We start from the raw sequence: 16,104 nt of genomic DNA, 5'->3' as shown, positions 1-16,104 counted from the left end.
TCTCTCACATGTTGTGTATTAGTAGACTGAGAAGTCCTGTATTGATGATGATGTTGATGATGATAATGATGATGATGATGATGATGATGATGATGATGATGATGATGATGACAGCTTATCCCTCTTTATAGGGGGGCATCTGAAGATGAGCACTCTACTCTAGCTTTGATTAACCCTCACTGCCTGAAGATCAGCTCATAATCTAGAAAAGAAATGAGGGTGCAGTACACCGTAAGTGTATTGTTGTACTTTTGTCCGTCAAGTTCCACATGCAAGTGTTTTCAAGCTAAAACAACCTTTTTCCAATATGACCTGAATGTAGTTTAAGCCAAAACAAAGCTCCGCCACCATCAGAAAACACCAACTTGTCATTTGGCTAAATGCTGCATGCAAAGTTGTAATAACCTGAAGCCGAGTCCAAGTAGTAGTTGTAGTTGTAGTAGTAGTAGTAGTAGTTGTTGTTTCCTGACATAAAGCTCTATATGAAAACTTACTGTAGTTGTGTTTTGTTTGAACTTGTTGGTGAGTTCAATAAACTGGAGATCCAATGTTCTATATACCACCTGAGACCTCAAGAGAGCAACATTTATTAAGAAATAAACTTGTTTTTCCCATATGACTTGAATGCATTATAACCTAAAGCAAGGAAAGCTCCTCTTATGGTCAACCAGCTTCAGGGGGTTTGCATGCCTTGCTGTCAGGTTTTCACCTGATTTTGGCGTAAACCAGTCTCTTACCAGAGATGAGTGTGAGCCAAAAGATGGAGGTCACCCAAATGGAAAAAGGAGGGCAACACGGACATTCAGTTGGAGTTTCCATCTGCTCTGCTATTACTGCCTCTACATATATTGCAGTGCTGATCACTGATGGAGCAATGCCTGAACTGTGCATATTTATATCTATATATTGTGCAAGATAAAGAATGCAAAGCTATCTACATTATTAAACAGTCGCATAAAACATTCATGAATATCATTCAAATGATAGCTAGGTATTGAAAAATTCCTTTTATTGTTCTGTGTGGTCACACAGGTTTTAAATAGGTGTTTATCAGTTTAGCCCCAGGGTCTTTTGCTGCTTTTGACGAGATTAAATGTACCACATGAATTTGTCATAATACATGATGTTGCTGAAGCTCTGTTGTAATATTAACAGGAATAGAAATATATGCTCATTCAGTGGATTTAATGAACTAAAAGTTTTTTTCAAAAATAAAAGAAATGTTGGGAATTTCACCAAATCTGGACAGAGTATGTCATAGCTTTAAGTCTTAAATCCTAACCATTAGGATTTACACCCAGTGTTGAATGTCTTACTTGATGTCACTCTCCTGAACCCGCTCCTCATCCAGATCCTCAATGAACTTCTCCCCCTTCATCCAGTAAATAAGTGGACTGACATCTCCGCTGTAGCCAAAGAATGCTCTGCATGTCAGGTTGACAGGACTTCCTGTTGGAGAGAAGAGACGGGATATTATTGTGATCAGCAACATAAAAAAGGAGCAGGGGAAAGCATAAAACACTAACCATGCACCAAAACAGACACTGCTACCATCCATTTTATATTAAAATGACAAAACATAATTTCCAGGTAAAAAATGACATTGCCATTCTTTATTTTCTCAAAAAGCTGCTAGAATGTGATTCTAAAGGGCAACACACACTAGCAAGGTATGTGAAACACTATTGTTGTTTTTCCCAGCATCAATGCAAGTCAACCCTCGCCATATCTGATACCGCATCAATGAGTACCAGCCCCGAACATCTAGACTTACATGTGATTCCTGTTATTAAACCCATTCTCTTTCCAGACTCCAATTTTTACCTTTCAAAAACTCCATTACAGCCTCCTTGATTCCATCAATTCCTAAACATTCTCTAGCTATCTGAGGTGCCATCTTAAACCATCCCAGGCCCTTTTTAAATTCTCTTACGGCCTCTTTAAACTTTAAAACACTCTCTTGAACCCACTTTCACGGCAACTTTGCAGCACTGCTGTACCTTCATAAAAAGGTTATATATTATATTATTATATTATACTCTTCAGCAGCCCCCTTCTCTGTCAGACCCTACATTTAAATCTTAATCACTGTATTCTGCAGGAAGTACTTTGGAAAATCATAAATACAAAAGTAGGGCACAGCTTTTAGGGACAGTGATTTGCATTATTAATGAATGCATATATCCTCTGTAAAGCTCACAATTCATACTGATTTCTCCCTTTTCTATACACAGGAGGAGTTCATATTGCACATCATCAACTGAATTATACTTTGTATTCTTGTGACGATGAGATGCTGCATGCCCTTGCGGGTTCATTGAACTAGACTGTGATTAAGTCAACCTTCATTCCACAAACTACACAGATGCTATTGGGATCACGTAGCTTTCAGTGTGTATGCGATGAGAAAATAAAGGGTGTTTATGCATTGCCAGCAGAGGCCAGCGATGCTGCAGTGCGATGGCTTGATTGCACCCCGATTTAATCGTGGCAATTCTGTTTTAGTTTTTTGTTAAATGCTGTTCAAGAGCCGCGACAAAGTGCAAGTAAGGTGGGATGATTAGATGAAGATTGCAAAGTGATGATGGTTATTGATGATGACCACCATTTGAGGACAAGCAAGTTCCAAGAAGTGGGTAAGCAGAAGTGAAAACAAACTGCTGTCAGGCAAAGAAGAAGTGTATTCTTTTAGATACCAAAGAAAAAAATAATAAATAAGTGAGAGACAAAGAAAACAAGTGCTGTCCGTAAAAGATGTTTAAAAAGTGAATAGAAGTTTTTAATTGCAAAGTGTTGAAACTGAACCGAAAAAGTATGGAAAAGTACAGCTTAAATATCCTAAAATATTGATTCTTGGGAGCATTTCAAATGTATTTGTGTGTTAGTACTAGTTGGAGTGTAGGCAGTTGGAACACTGAAAGAAATTTCAGTTCCCAAAATACAAGACTGGAAGAGCACTGAAAAAATTGAAGAGAAAGAGAAACGTCAGCCATCAAGGCATTTGAGGTCATTTTCTTGTACTAGCAGGCAGTGTGATGTACAGGCTTCCTGGGATGATGAAGACCATGAGAACAGAGAGGTAAGAGAGTGCAGAGAAAACACATATCAACAGACAACCCCCCTGCCTGCACATCAGCGGGAGTTCTTCTCTCTGCTCGGCTCATTTTGAACACACATCCTATCTTACTGGAGACAGATAAACCCCTTTTAAACCTGTTTTCTCTCTCTGCCTTGGATTAAAGTCCTCTCATTCTTCTTTTCACACTTATCGCACAAATGCCGCGGCCGACATCCGTGAGTGTGTGGCCTGTGCAGCGACAGGCTCACCGTGGGGGGAAGGAAAAAGAGCCACATCATCAAAGCCTGGGAATGACTCTGATCCATAAAAAAAGCTGCGTATGATCAAGGAGGCTCCACCAGTCGTGCGTCCATGAAGGCAAAAAGGTGATTCAGCATCTCTTCATTAGCACTCCTTGCTCATTGGCCCTGTGGCGAGGACTCAGAAGTCTGTGAGATGGGAGATAACTGTGGCATATAATTGGATACTTGCTAGTTCAAAGATAATAGGGATTTTATTTTACCAAGGACTACTCTAATTTGGCCGTCTAGTGCAATCTAGCACGCTCAGATGATAGCTAAGTCTGGAAAATCTGGTTGGAGTTGGAGGACGGTTTTGCATTTTGTCTGACTGTCTTTGTTTGTCTTTGACTGTGTTTTAGGGATGCTGGGATCTGTCCTGGACCACACATATATTTATACACATTGCTATGCTTCACACTTCCACAAGGGGTCTCTGTGGTGCTACAAAGCAGGAGGGCTAGAGTGCAGAAGGAGCACATGAAACAACAAAAAAACAACATACACCATTTTGACAGGTGTAGGCAACAGTAAAAGGAAACACGGATCCTTTTGTGTGCCACCTTTGATGTCAAGAGGCTTCACCCATGGATCCAAACAGCATGTTGTGTTGTAGCATTGACAGCTCCACTGCTGTGTTGACAAAAGCCGCGGTGACACTCTCCAAGACTTATTCCATGGAGCTCTTCGTGCATACGGCTGCATGTTGTTCCCTAACGACGGCATGTTAATTTGTGCCGGCTTTACTGCGAGCAGCTAAGCCTGCACGGGAAGAGGTTGTGTGCTCAGTTTGGGAAATGCACCAACAGCCACGCAGGGATTTAACTGCACAGATTCTAACATTCAAATCCCAACCTCTGGTCTTGGTCAGGGAGTTAAAGTGAGTCTTAATGCGATTGTCTCCTCTCTCTAATCTCCTTTTCGCCTCTAGAGCATCTCTATCAGTGGCTGTGGCTGCAGGACGGAGACGTCAGCAAAGATTCCCATGGCTGAGCAGTACACAGACTGGATGCTATGAAACTATGAAACACCACAGAGACAAACAGAGATAGCTGACATGAATGCATTTCTGCATGCATGAGAGAAAGAGGGCATATGTGCATGTCAGTGTGGATGTTAGTCAAAGAAAATATGAGCTAGTCAGAGGAATCACCCACATGGTAGAGCAAACCATTCTTCGAGGAGAATTGAAATACGTCCAACACAGAGTGAATAGACCATTGTATCGCCCTTGTGCGCTAAAGATGACATAGATTACAGATCAATACATATGCATCCAGATTGAGCACCATCCACGTCAAGTTAATCTACCAGTGTTTCCCATTCAGATCCAAACAATCAAGCTCTTGAGTAGGGAAGCCTTTCTTTTTTTGTGTCCATTTAGAAACCTTGAAAAAAAAAAAGTTAAGAAAGAATGAAGCCCTGTTGCTAGCAGCTTGTGGGTCGCTGTGGATCAGAGGTAGAGTGGTAGTAGTAGTGGGTCGGCCCTCAAGCACAAGATAGGCGGTTCAATCCCTGGTTCCTCCAGCCACATGTCAGTGTCCCTGAGCAAGACACTGAACCACACGTTGCTCCCCAGATGTGGCTGTCCACTGCTCCTAATGCTTAGGATGGGTTAAATGAAGATATTGAATTTCACTACACTGTACTGTACGATTGTATGTGACAAAATAATAAATGTTCTTCTGAGCAGGAATAATACTAAAGGGAAAAAATAATAAAGGGAAAAGACTAAGCTTTTTCAGAGTTTTCTTTGGAGTTCTCTGCAAGTTGGCTTTTATACCATACTGATAAGAATGGAAGCAAACGGCTGCCTGGAAGATTGGGTAAAACAAACATACAAATCTAAAGACACTTTTCAAATGGATGTCACCTGATCTTAACCCAACTGTACATCGATGGAAGACTTTGGAGAGTTGTGTCAGACCGTGCTCTCCACCAATTAAATGAAAACCCCAAATAAAGTGCCTTAGTAAGGTGTTGGGCCACTGTGAGCCTCTAGGTCAGCTTCACTGCTCCTTGGTATTTTGATGATGGCCCAACACCTTACTAAGGCACTTTATTTGGGGTTTTCATTTCATTTGTCACCCATCTGTGTATACTCCTGAATTTATCAAGATAGAATATAGAATGAAGGCTATTTCTTCAAAAATAAAAGGCCTTAGCCTTTTTGCTTTGGACAAGATAAACAGCATGTGCTTTTAAAGCACAACCAAAACATCTTCAAAATTACATTTCTGGAACTTCTGGCACTGGAGGAAAACTCCTCTTTTTCTCCCTTCACCCAGCCGGAATGATATTCCCTCTACTCTCTAATTAGTCCTTTCTTTAATGGAACAGTCTGGGCTCTACATAAAAGGACTTGAAGATTGGCCTGTAGCTTGTGATCTGCAGGATAGTGAGCGACTGATCTGGACTGAGAAGAAGCCCAGGAATTGAATCAGTAGATAATATGATTGTCGATGGTGAAGAGGGGGGTTTCCCAGATTTAGCGGGGCATCTGGGCAGCATGAAGCGATTCCTGAAATTTTTTTTTACAAGCTCTGAATGAGTGAACATTAGCTTTATCATCTGCTCCAGCACAACATCCAGGCAGTGAAGGGTTACAGCGATGGGGCCCTGTAATTGCGGTGGCTGGGTACCCACTCATATCGCCGTTGCCAGATGTGGCAGTTTAATTGTCGCTCTGTTCAGCATTCACTTTCTTTTGTTCATCACAGCCCCAACCTCTCTAGTCACGAATTTTAAGGCAGCTATTGACTGTGCTGTGTTCAGTATTCATTTAGCTCGCGTATGGTCAATCTCCTGTTATTCATACTTGGCATTGCACCTCATTATCGCTAAGTAGGCAAACTGCTGCCACTGTTCCCCTTAATTAATGCAGGTAAAGCAGATATCAAGGGACACAATACAATGTATAAAACGTTTTTTTCTGAATGTTATAAGCATGTTAACGTGGCAATCATAATAGGAAATGCTCAATGATGTGTTGGGAAATTACAATTTTCTCAGCTGCGTGTTACTTTTGCCGAGGACAAGCTGTGTCTGGAAATTAAATGAGGTAGAACTGTTGAATATTACAGGGTAGTGGTAAACAAACAGGATGGGGGTTTGGTGAATAACAAGTCCAATTTGAGCCGTGTGGAACAGAGCATGACATTTGCAAAGATCAACACCCACTCTTTGCATTGATGTTCTCATAATACAATGTTCTTTAGCACAAAAGCAGGGCCTAACATTGGCGCCCAATCCAGTGACAAATCATTACCAATGTTAAACCTTGTGTTGCTAATAATCTTTCATGGAGAAGTTCCAGTTGAATTATCTTAATGAAAAGCTCATTAGACATTGAATGATGTTGAATGGAGGAAACAAGCTACTACCACAATTAGAAAAGCATCAAATGATGATGGCAATTGCCACGTCAACTTTGAAACAGATACTATTTTTAATAATGGTTTTGTGAGGCATTGTGAAATCTTTATTTACTGTGATTAAGTCAACCTTTATTCCACAAACTACACAGATGCTATTGCTGTCACATAGCGTGTATGTGATGAGAAAAAGGGTGTTTATGCATTGCCAACAGAGGCCAGCGATGCTGGAGTGCGATGGTTTAATTGCACCCCGATTTAATCGTGGCAATTCCGTGCCTTATTGTGGCTTTATTGGTTGTTACTGTTGTTCTGCATCAGTTATTTCTACTATTTCCTAAGCAGATTCGTATGTCAGTCAGGTCATCCATCTTGTTACTGATCCACATACAGTATATAAAATGTCATTTACAATGATAGAGGAGAAAGAATTAAAGACCCACTCCGATGAAAATCATGTTTTTCTAGGTGTTAACATGTTCTTGTAGCATTTTTCTGATGTTAGAGGACATATCTTGAGAAAAATAAGCTCAAAGTTGTATTTCTGAGTATTTCTGCATTCAAATGTCTGTGAATCAGTAGCAGACGCTAAAATGCCGGCTCAAATAGACTGGAGTTGTGACGTAGTAACTCCACTGGGCGGGGCCACAAGCTCATACCCCCCCCCCCCACGTCCCGCCCGCTCAGGTTCTGAGGAGTAGAGAAGACGATGGCGGATCAACACCTATGTGCGGTAGCGGGTTGCAATGCTAAGAGGAGAGATAGTGGTATTAGCTTTCATGCTTTACCAAAACATGCTGCTGTGAGAGATAGATGGATTACGTTCCTTGGTCACGGCAATGTTAAAAACCACACATCGGTTTGCGGTCAGCACTTCACAGAAGACTGTTTCACCAACTTGCAGGAGAAAAAAATGGGCTTCGTCAGTAAATTATTTTTGAAGCCGGATGCAGTGCCTTCCATCAAGACACCATCAACTGGACAGCCTGTGTCTTTACCGGTAAGTTTATTTATTTTTTTCTGTCGGGAGCTAGTTCAACGATCCCGCCTGTTTTCTCATTACATCAGCTAACGTTACCCACCGGGCAAAAACGCCAGTGCTGCATTATGTGGCAACTCTCTGTTAACTTAGGTTCATCTGTGTTAAAGCAATGTAGATTATAATGTAATATAATGCGTTTTACAGGGGCTTTTTTGAAGTTGTGTTTTGAATATGTGAATGTCACAGATACACACACACACAAGCCGTTGCATGGCATTGTGAACCGAGCTCCGTGGCGCTGAAATTGGAACACATGCTGTAACAAATAAGTCACTTTTCACCGTCTATCAATCGTCATCTAAATTCCGCGCTCGTTCAAGTACACTAGCACACGCAGGGTGGCGACGAGTTTAGCCTGTCGCAGTCGTTTGTCCCCCCGTGTGTCAAGCCCATCACTGGTGAGAGAGTCAGTCAGTTTTTCAGATAGAGCGTTGACATTAGCATCATAATAATCCCGAAATTCCGAGCAATCCACAGATACTAAATATGTCCTGATTGATCACTGTGGGAGGGATGAAATATCGAAGCAACGTCGAGCTGTTTTTTACTGCGACGTCTCGGAGTGAAAATATGATTGGTGATCGGTGATAACTTTGATTAACTTCGGATAATAATAATTAACGTGTATATAATACTGTAATGCTTCTATATTGACTATATGACTTCTACCTTACTGAGAAAAGTGTATGATTAATGGTAAAGTTATTTATTGTGTTCTGTTTTCTCTGTTTCTTCAGAGTAACGTCACTTCTGCGGCGGCCACACAGACAAGAGATGTAGGCTGTCAGTGGGAGCCACAGAAGAGGGGAAGGTTGGGGGTGAAAAGCTAGGTGACAGCTAGCGGGAGGGAGAGAGAGCTCTCAGCAACGAGGAGGGGGAGGGTCGTCTCCGTGCCAACGGCTCCGCCCACAACGCAGAGGCGAATTGCTAATGAGCTACTGCCGCTCTGCTGAAGCGAAGTCCCAGAAAAAGGCACAGGTTTTGTGATTTTGGCTAAAAATGGCATAATCATCATTTAAAGACCACTGAGAATGTTTAAAAATAGCTCAAAATAGGATCGGAGCGGGACTTTAAGGAGAAACTTTGTTGGAATTCCAGTCTTTTAGCCCAAGTTGATTCTCAGTCTGAAATGCTGATGCTGCTATAAGCTGAGAATTAAAGAAACTTTCCTTACAGTGAGAAGGCAGGAGATTGGATACCAACAGGACCTAAACGCTGACTGGGCTTTGGTGCAAGCTACACAGGCAGAGAGGGACTCCTGGTGGGCTTAGCACAGCACAACGAAGAACGACTACAGAATCCCTAAACCATTTAGTTTAGCTAGTGATGGAAAAAAGGTGGGGGAAATGTGATAGGGAGGGAAACAAAAGATATTGATACACAATAAGAGAAAGAAAGAGACCGATGGCAGTAAATAGCAGGTTCCATGAGGCCTTGCTGGATCACCTATGAAACGTGCCCACACCCACAACAGTTCAATTTCCTAGTTAAAGCTCCCTGTGGTTAGATGCTCAACTTGGGCCTACTTTAGCAATGCTTTCAGTGGATTCTTTTCTTAAGTGTTGTCCAGAGGATCTTAAGTATTCTTTACCTCCACACGGCACAAGTCTTTATGTACTTTCTTTCAGTGTATTACATGACTGCAAACTAGTCATGGTTTTTCTGCTCAAAAAGTCTCCATCCAGCCTTGCTAATGTGCACTCAAATTTGCTTGTTAATGATGAAATGTTATGAAGCAGTTGCCGAATCTATGAAATGCTATTTCTAGCCGCAGTCTGGCTCATTCGTGACAAATAACAGCAGTGTAGAATTGTGTTACTCAAACTAACACATGCTAAAACAGGTCAATGCACTCCCAGTGAACATACATACATTAACCTGAAAATCTCATGTTACCACAATTATGTTGGGTTATTCTTCTGTCTGGCTTTAGGACGCATTATCAGGCTGCAATGGAATGATTAGTATGTTTAATACTTAGTTTCTTTTTCTCTTTTGGGCATTTTATACATTTATTAGTGAGTCAACAGTAGAAAGGTGAGGGAGAAAGAGATGGGGAATGACGTGCAACAAAAGGTCCCCGGATGGACTCAAAGGGATGTTGCGGTTCTTGGTTAGTGTTTTAACTCATGAGCCACAGGGGTTCCCCGCTAGTTTAACTTTGCCTATGATATGTTTCAACAGCACATTTTTTGACAGTTGTGATCCTGTCTCTGGACCCTCCTACCCACTCATCTTTGCAGGTCATGCAGGTCATGAAAGACCACAAACTATTGCTCTATTGTTGGTCGGAGTTCAACGTGGAGTGTCTCCACTCCTCTGGGATGGATTTCCACAAGATTTTGGAACCTGGTGGCAGGGATTTACTCCCATTCAACCGTAAAAGCATTAGTGAGGTTGGGTAAGATGGCTTGTAGTCAGCATCCCCAAATGAATATCCCCAGCTGTTTACAGGCCTGTAAAGTTCTTCCACACCAAACTTTGGAAAACATGACTTTGGGCAAGGGAGCATTGTCATGTTGAAACAGGAAAGGGTCTTCCCCAAACTTGGAAGAACACTATCGTCTGAAATGTAAGTGTGCTAGAGCATTAAGATTTCCATTGAGTGGCTTAAACCATTAAAAATCGCACCAGACCAAAAGAACACAAAACATCCATTAACAACATATCACTCTGTCCATCCTCCCTTATGCTGTATGATTACAAGTCCAGGGATCACCAAAGCATTGATTGGATTGCAGAAGAGTGGCCCTCATCTCCTAAGCCAACAGTTAAAAAAAATCTAGACCCTAAATGGTCCAGTGGAGCAAACTCGCCAGCCAAGATCAAGACAGCTTACTGTGCTCAGTGAGTGAGAGAGAGAATGAGATAGAGAGAGAGACAGAGAAAGAGTGGGGAGCGAGGGAGTGCTGCTATATCCATTCCCTCTTGTGGGGAGTCCATATAATGAAAACAGGACACAGCAGAGTGGTTGGGACTGTAGGTCCTTTCCCCAGCATTTCAGTAGGCACAGTGTTGGATATCTGCAGTGCACGTGAGCCAAATGAACAAGGAAGCCTGGGCAGCATCTTAACTGAGGCAGCATGTGAAGTGAACGAGTGGAAGAGGTTTGAAAAAGCAGGAGGAAAAGCTGCTGTAACTTATCACCTTAAATCTAACTGCAGAAGGAGGAAGGGAAGGAGGGAGCCGGTGTTAGTGGGTTTGGAAATCATTGCATCACATTTCTTGAGGGGTAAGGTGGGAAAAGTAGAGAACTGCGTTTACTGGTGTGACTGTGGCACTCCAGTGGTAGGAATGCATGTACTGAGATGTTCTCTCAAAAATACATGTGGATATGAGACGTCGATACTTCATCACATTTTTCTTGAAATCATATTGCCTGTTCCAGACTGTGGGAAAGAATCTGGTTTTCCCTTCAAATCTGAATTTCCAGTAGGAAAGCTTGAGATCTATAAATTGTTTCATATAGATTTTAGAGTAGGTATAAGGTAATAATAGGTAGGTAATAATTTTAATTATTGTTTAAAGCAGCAATAATATTTCTTTTAAGACAAAATAAGCAACTAGTCGGTGAACAAAGCATAGCGAGTGAAAGACCAAATATTTTTCTTTGGAGTTGGTGGAGACAAAATGAGTGAATATTGGACATATATACATTTTGTCAGGTGGCCATAAACCACCACAATGTTTCTTCATGTCTGTATGTTTGTGGCAACTTTATAAGGTAATATGTTGGATGTTGTCTTTTCAGCTTGCTGTGGAGTTCCTCTGCCCCATAGTGGCAAAAATAAACAGTTATTGCAGCTTTTAACTATCTATATTTTTGATGATTAGTTGTTTTGTGTATACAAACTGAAAACACACATTGCAAGTTTGATGTTTGGTGAATAATCTATTAGAATTGTGAAACACTTTTCTGTCGATTGACTAAATATATATTGCTTAAATGACTTATTGTTCTAGCCCTACTGGAAATGTAAAGTGTCATTTACATGTACAGGTGCTAATGCGAAGGCTGACTAAATAGTCAAACAATGATAACAGTATATCAGCTGTTGCATAACTGCTCCATATTTCTGTTCCTCTTTTGATTGTTTATCAGCTTCTTTTCTATCTCTACTCATCCTATTTATGCCCTCTTCTTTGTCTTCTACCTCACCTGTCATTCTTCTCTCTTATGCCTTGCAAGCATGTCTTGGGAGAGCTTTGTGCATAAACAGGTTTCTATAATGAGTGCCAAATCAGGACAGGGACAAACAATAGGACTGTGTGACAGAGGGGCCGGGAGGAAAGAGAGACTCTGCAGGAAGGGCGCTGAGGGAAAGGTTAAAGCTCTGGTGAGAGCAGGCATCATCTACACAGCATCCTGCTGCTTTCTCCCTGTCCGTCATGTTCACAGAAAAACACAGTGTGATCTCTACCTTTGTGTGTGTGTGTGTGTGTGTGTGTGTGTGTGTGTGTGTGTGTGTGTGTGTGTATGTATATGTGTGTGTGTCTGAACGAGTTACACATGGCCAGGACAATTGGAGTGATTTGTATTACCTATGTTTCTGTCCTTCCAATTTGTATGAACATATGGGGGTAAATGAATGTTCACATGTTCAAAAAGGGCATGTTGGGATTTTGGGCCGCTTGGGTTGTCTGGCATGCTTCAACTCTGGCAAAAATGTAATGTGCATTTAATAAACATGCCATGATGAGAAAATCTTTTAAAAAACCCTCCATGTAGACATCTGGATAAATTACAACAAGATTGACACGAGTGTCTGGGGATGGCAAAATGTCACCATGATAGGAAATATGTGCCATGAAAAAGGTGACAAGAATTCTCCTTGGGGGCACTGACATGACTAGTTGAATTGTGCATTTGTGTTGTAAGGTCAGGAAGATCATCAGGCTGTAATTGTTGAATGTCAGCTCGTCATCGGAATAAAATCACAGTCTTGTGAACGGATACCTAGAGCACATAACCTTTGAGGCACACTCTCCAATGACCTGATATATAGGGAAATCACATTTAACGCCAGTCATACAGAATAAACCCTTGGAGTCCATAGCTCACCCTTGGATTATTCAGACATACATCTCAGTTTGCACTGTGGATAATCAAATTGATTTTCTCGTTCCCACCCACGACTCCATGCTGCAGTATATTTTCCTTATTAAGCACTCTGGTGGTTGGACCATACTTTTGCAAGGTTTCTGCTGCAAGAAGTGGACGTAGAGGTCAGAGACAGGATGTGAGCTACATGCACAGATAGAGGAATTAAGCAATTATATTTTTACAATTTTCAGAACATGAAATTACCCTAAAATCTTTCAATCTTGTTTCACAAGACATTATGTGCGGAAATGGTTTGGTCTTTACTGAAGGAAGTAGAACTGCACTAAGCCTGCTGTGACTCCATTTAATTTAAAGTTCTTCTTTATCAGGGCAAGGATCTCTGTAATCCAAGGCTGCTTCCTCTCTGATCCTCTATGCCAGACTGAGAATGCACAAGCCAGACTGCTGGAGCCGTGAATCTGTGGTGTCCCGATGTCTGTGAAGTTTGTATTCACCACTACCCAGCCGTCGCTTTATTATCCCCTTTCTTTTCTTCTAAGGTGACATTTGTCTAACTGTTCAATGCCTCTAACACGCACCGCAGCAGTTTGGGACCTATTCAGCTTTATAGTCCCGCTTTACAGTAGGTGTGCGCTGAATTTAGAATTCAGATAAGAAATGGCATGTCTTGGAGCTGCTGGGCACTTAAACCCCCGTGCCATCCATTTAATTAAAAACAATACAATAAATTACAAGCAATGCTATCAAGAGTTGGGAGGGAGGGAGAAGAGGAAGTAGCTGGAGGCAAGGTAAATTATGACCTTATGCTGGAAAACATATTAAAGGGGGGGATATCATGGTGTGTGCATAAATTTAAGTGCAAGTGCTGATCTGTCAATCATACTCTGTTCCCTGAAGGCAACAGTGGAGGACTGAGAATTTCATGCTGTAAATACCTAAAAAATGCAAATGTCTGCATGTATGATGAATGAACATTTCTTAACACATGTGGTCTAGCACAGTGGAATAATTCAGTCACTGATGTCTGTTACTTATGATTATTATTATTATAATATAATAAGATATGAGAAGCGGAATAAGTACAGAATAATGTTAAAGAGAAAGAGGAAAATCACTCCACCATAAAAACATTTATTGTTTGAATATTTTAACCAATGGCACAGAGATGTGATCCACAATCATCACTAAAAACCCTTTATCACTGTTTGCAACCACCGCATTTTCCCACCGAAACAGACTGACAAACATCTGTTATGATCTGTAAACCAGCAGGCACATCAGGAGCTTTTGGGCTTATTCGCCTCATCCACTGTTAGACTAGTAGCTTCTTTACTGTAGAGACTTAAGCAGCACTCCCAAATCCACAGTGTGATCAGTGCTCAGTGATAATCCACAAAATATCATAAATACTGTATCAGCATGATTTCAAATAAAATCAGAAATAATACAAAGTATAAGATGCTCTGTTCAAGCCCACATAATAAGTTCACATGAGGCTCTGAGGGCAAAATGAAAAGAGTGAAAATGGGTGTATGAGTTTGACTGAAAGTGTATAAAGACTACATGTATTTGCTTGACTTAAAGGGGTTCTATACCAATTCTACACATAAAGGGCTTTTACAAGTCATAAAAAGTAGTGCTATAAACCTGATAATGTAACAGTGATGTCATTTGGGTTATCTAAGCTTGGGCATGGAATGTGAGATTCAGAAAGCCAGCATTACAAGTTTGAAAGACATGGGTGTTTACCAAATGGGGAGGGGAGGGGGGGTCCCTAATGCCGATTTGCATGGTAGGGCTCGTCTCGCTCTTTTCTGGTTTTCCATTAGAAACGTTGCAGAAAGTACCTGGTACCTTGGTACCTTCTTGGTCAAGGTTCCAAGCGAGCTGAGCTATTAGATAGATAGATATTAGAAGGTTGGGTTAAAACCCTGCAGAGCACTGATCAGAGAGAATATTCTCTAGCACGTCACGGGACATCCTGCACAAACACGCCATTTCTAAATAGTCAAGCTGCCGTCAATAGCCACCAAAATGTTTTCATTCACCTGACAGATTTAAAAACATGGAAGCCCGCAAACATTACGCTGTATACTACACCATACAACTGACAAAATGAGGACGTTCCTCTGTGTGGTTACTGACGAAAGGATTCAGCGAGTGTTGCATTGAAGATGATGTCACAGCAGTTTCACGCGGCATTCAGCTGAAAATCCCTCCTACACTGTGGGGGTACTATCTGCTGTGGAAAAAGAAAAAAAGAAAAGCACTGGTCCAAGTTGAGTCAAGCAGAGCCATACCATATAGTGGAAACACGGCATGACAAAAGATATTCTCATGATGCATTATGGGAATAGTAGGATCCAGCATTTTTGGAGCTTGATCCATACTATGGAATAAATGTCAGGATATTTCGGCCTCTGCGGAAGTAGGACTCAGGTATCACTGACATCGGTGCCAAAACAAGCTCCCAATTTCCAATACCAATACAACACTTTTTGTTGGATACCTTGGTTTGTAGAACATAAACATGTTTTAACCTTTTGTTTTTATAAAACCATATGCCAAAATTGCTAAATACATCAGTGTTAAATAAAGAAAATTGCCAAAATTAAATACTGTCTAAAGTTAAACAAGTTTCCTGATTTCCTGAAGTACACAAACTTCATAATCCAACCAAGCATTTATGCCACATTTTGCTACAGACACATTTAGCTCTGCACTAAGAATTATTGAGGTTCAATACTGACAAAAGTGTGTGTGTGTGTGTGTGTGTGTAAAATGCTGAATCTGTGGGACAAGGAGAGTGATGGAGTGTTTACATGATTATATTAGTCTGTTATTTGTCTATCCTGACTGTCATCCTTGTGCAACTTGTGTGTGTGCAGCACAGGAGGGTGGGGGCTGTACACGAGTAGCATACTGATGAGTTCCCAGCAAGCACCGATTAAATTACACTACCTACTCTCATTCTTTCCTTTCGCTTGTCTTTCAGTCAATCTTGCCTGTTGCTCCTCGTTTACCCAGCTTCTCTCTCTGCAGGTAAACAACTCCGCTGTTCCACAGAGTGATGCTTCTGACTGGCTGCTGCCACAGTATTTCAATTCCTGATGACCTGAGAGCTTTGCCATGTCTATAGCTATCAGGTGCACTTTCATGTAGTTCCTCACCCTACTCCATGCTTTATACTCCCGTTAGCCAGGAAAAGATATGGATCTGTAGCTCCATGTCATTTTATTTTCCACCTGGGGCTGACTTTATGTATC

The 16,104-nt window shown here is 41.3% G+C and overlaps 1 protein-coding gene across 6 annotated transcripts in view; it reads right to left on the bottom strand.

Annotated features, from left to right (window-relative positions):
• LOC114551118 (interleukin-1 receptor accessory protein-like 1) overlaps window positions 1-16,104 on the bottom strand; it is a 269,852-nt gene that overhangs the window by 25,920 nt on the left and 227,828 nt on the right. For all 6 annotated transcript variants that reach the window (XM_028572210.1, XM_028572209.1, XM_028572213.1 and 3 more), the window contains one exon: window positions 1,317-1,449. In XM_028572210.1, the coding sequence (XP_028428011.1) occupies window positions 1,317-1,449 (133 nt within the window). The remainder of the gene's footprint in view (window positions 1-1,316; window positions 1,450-16,104) is intronic.

This window comes from Perca flavescens, chromosome 24 (genome assembly GCF_004354835.1).
Source record: "Perca flavescens isolate YP-PL-M2 chromosome 24, PFLA_1.0, whole genome shotgun sequence".
In the NCBI taxonomy this organism is placed as follows: domain Eukaryota; kingdom Metazoa; phylum Chordata; class Actinopteri; order Perciformes; family Percidae; genus Perca; species Perca flavescens.
The sequence above is the reverse complement of the archived record's forward strand: the minus strand, read 5'-3'. Positions and strand labels throughout refer to the sequence as shown.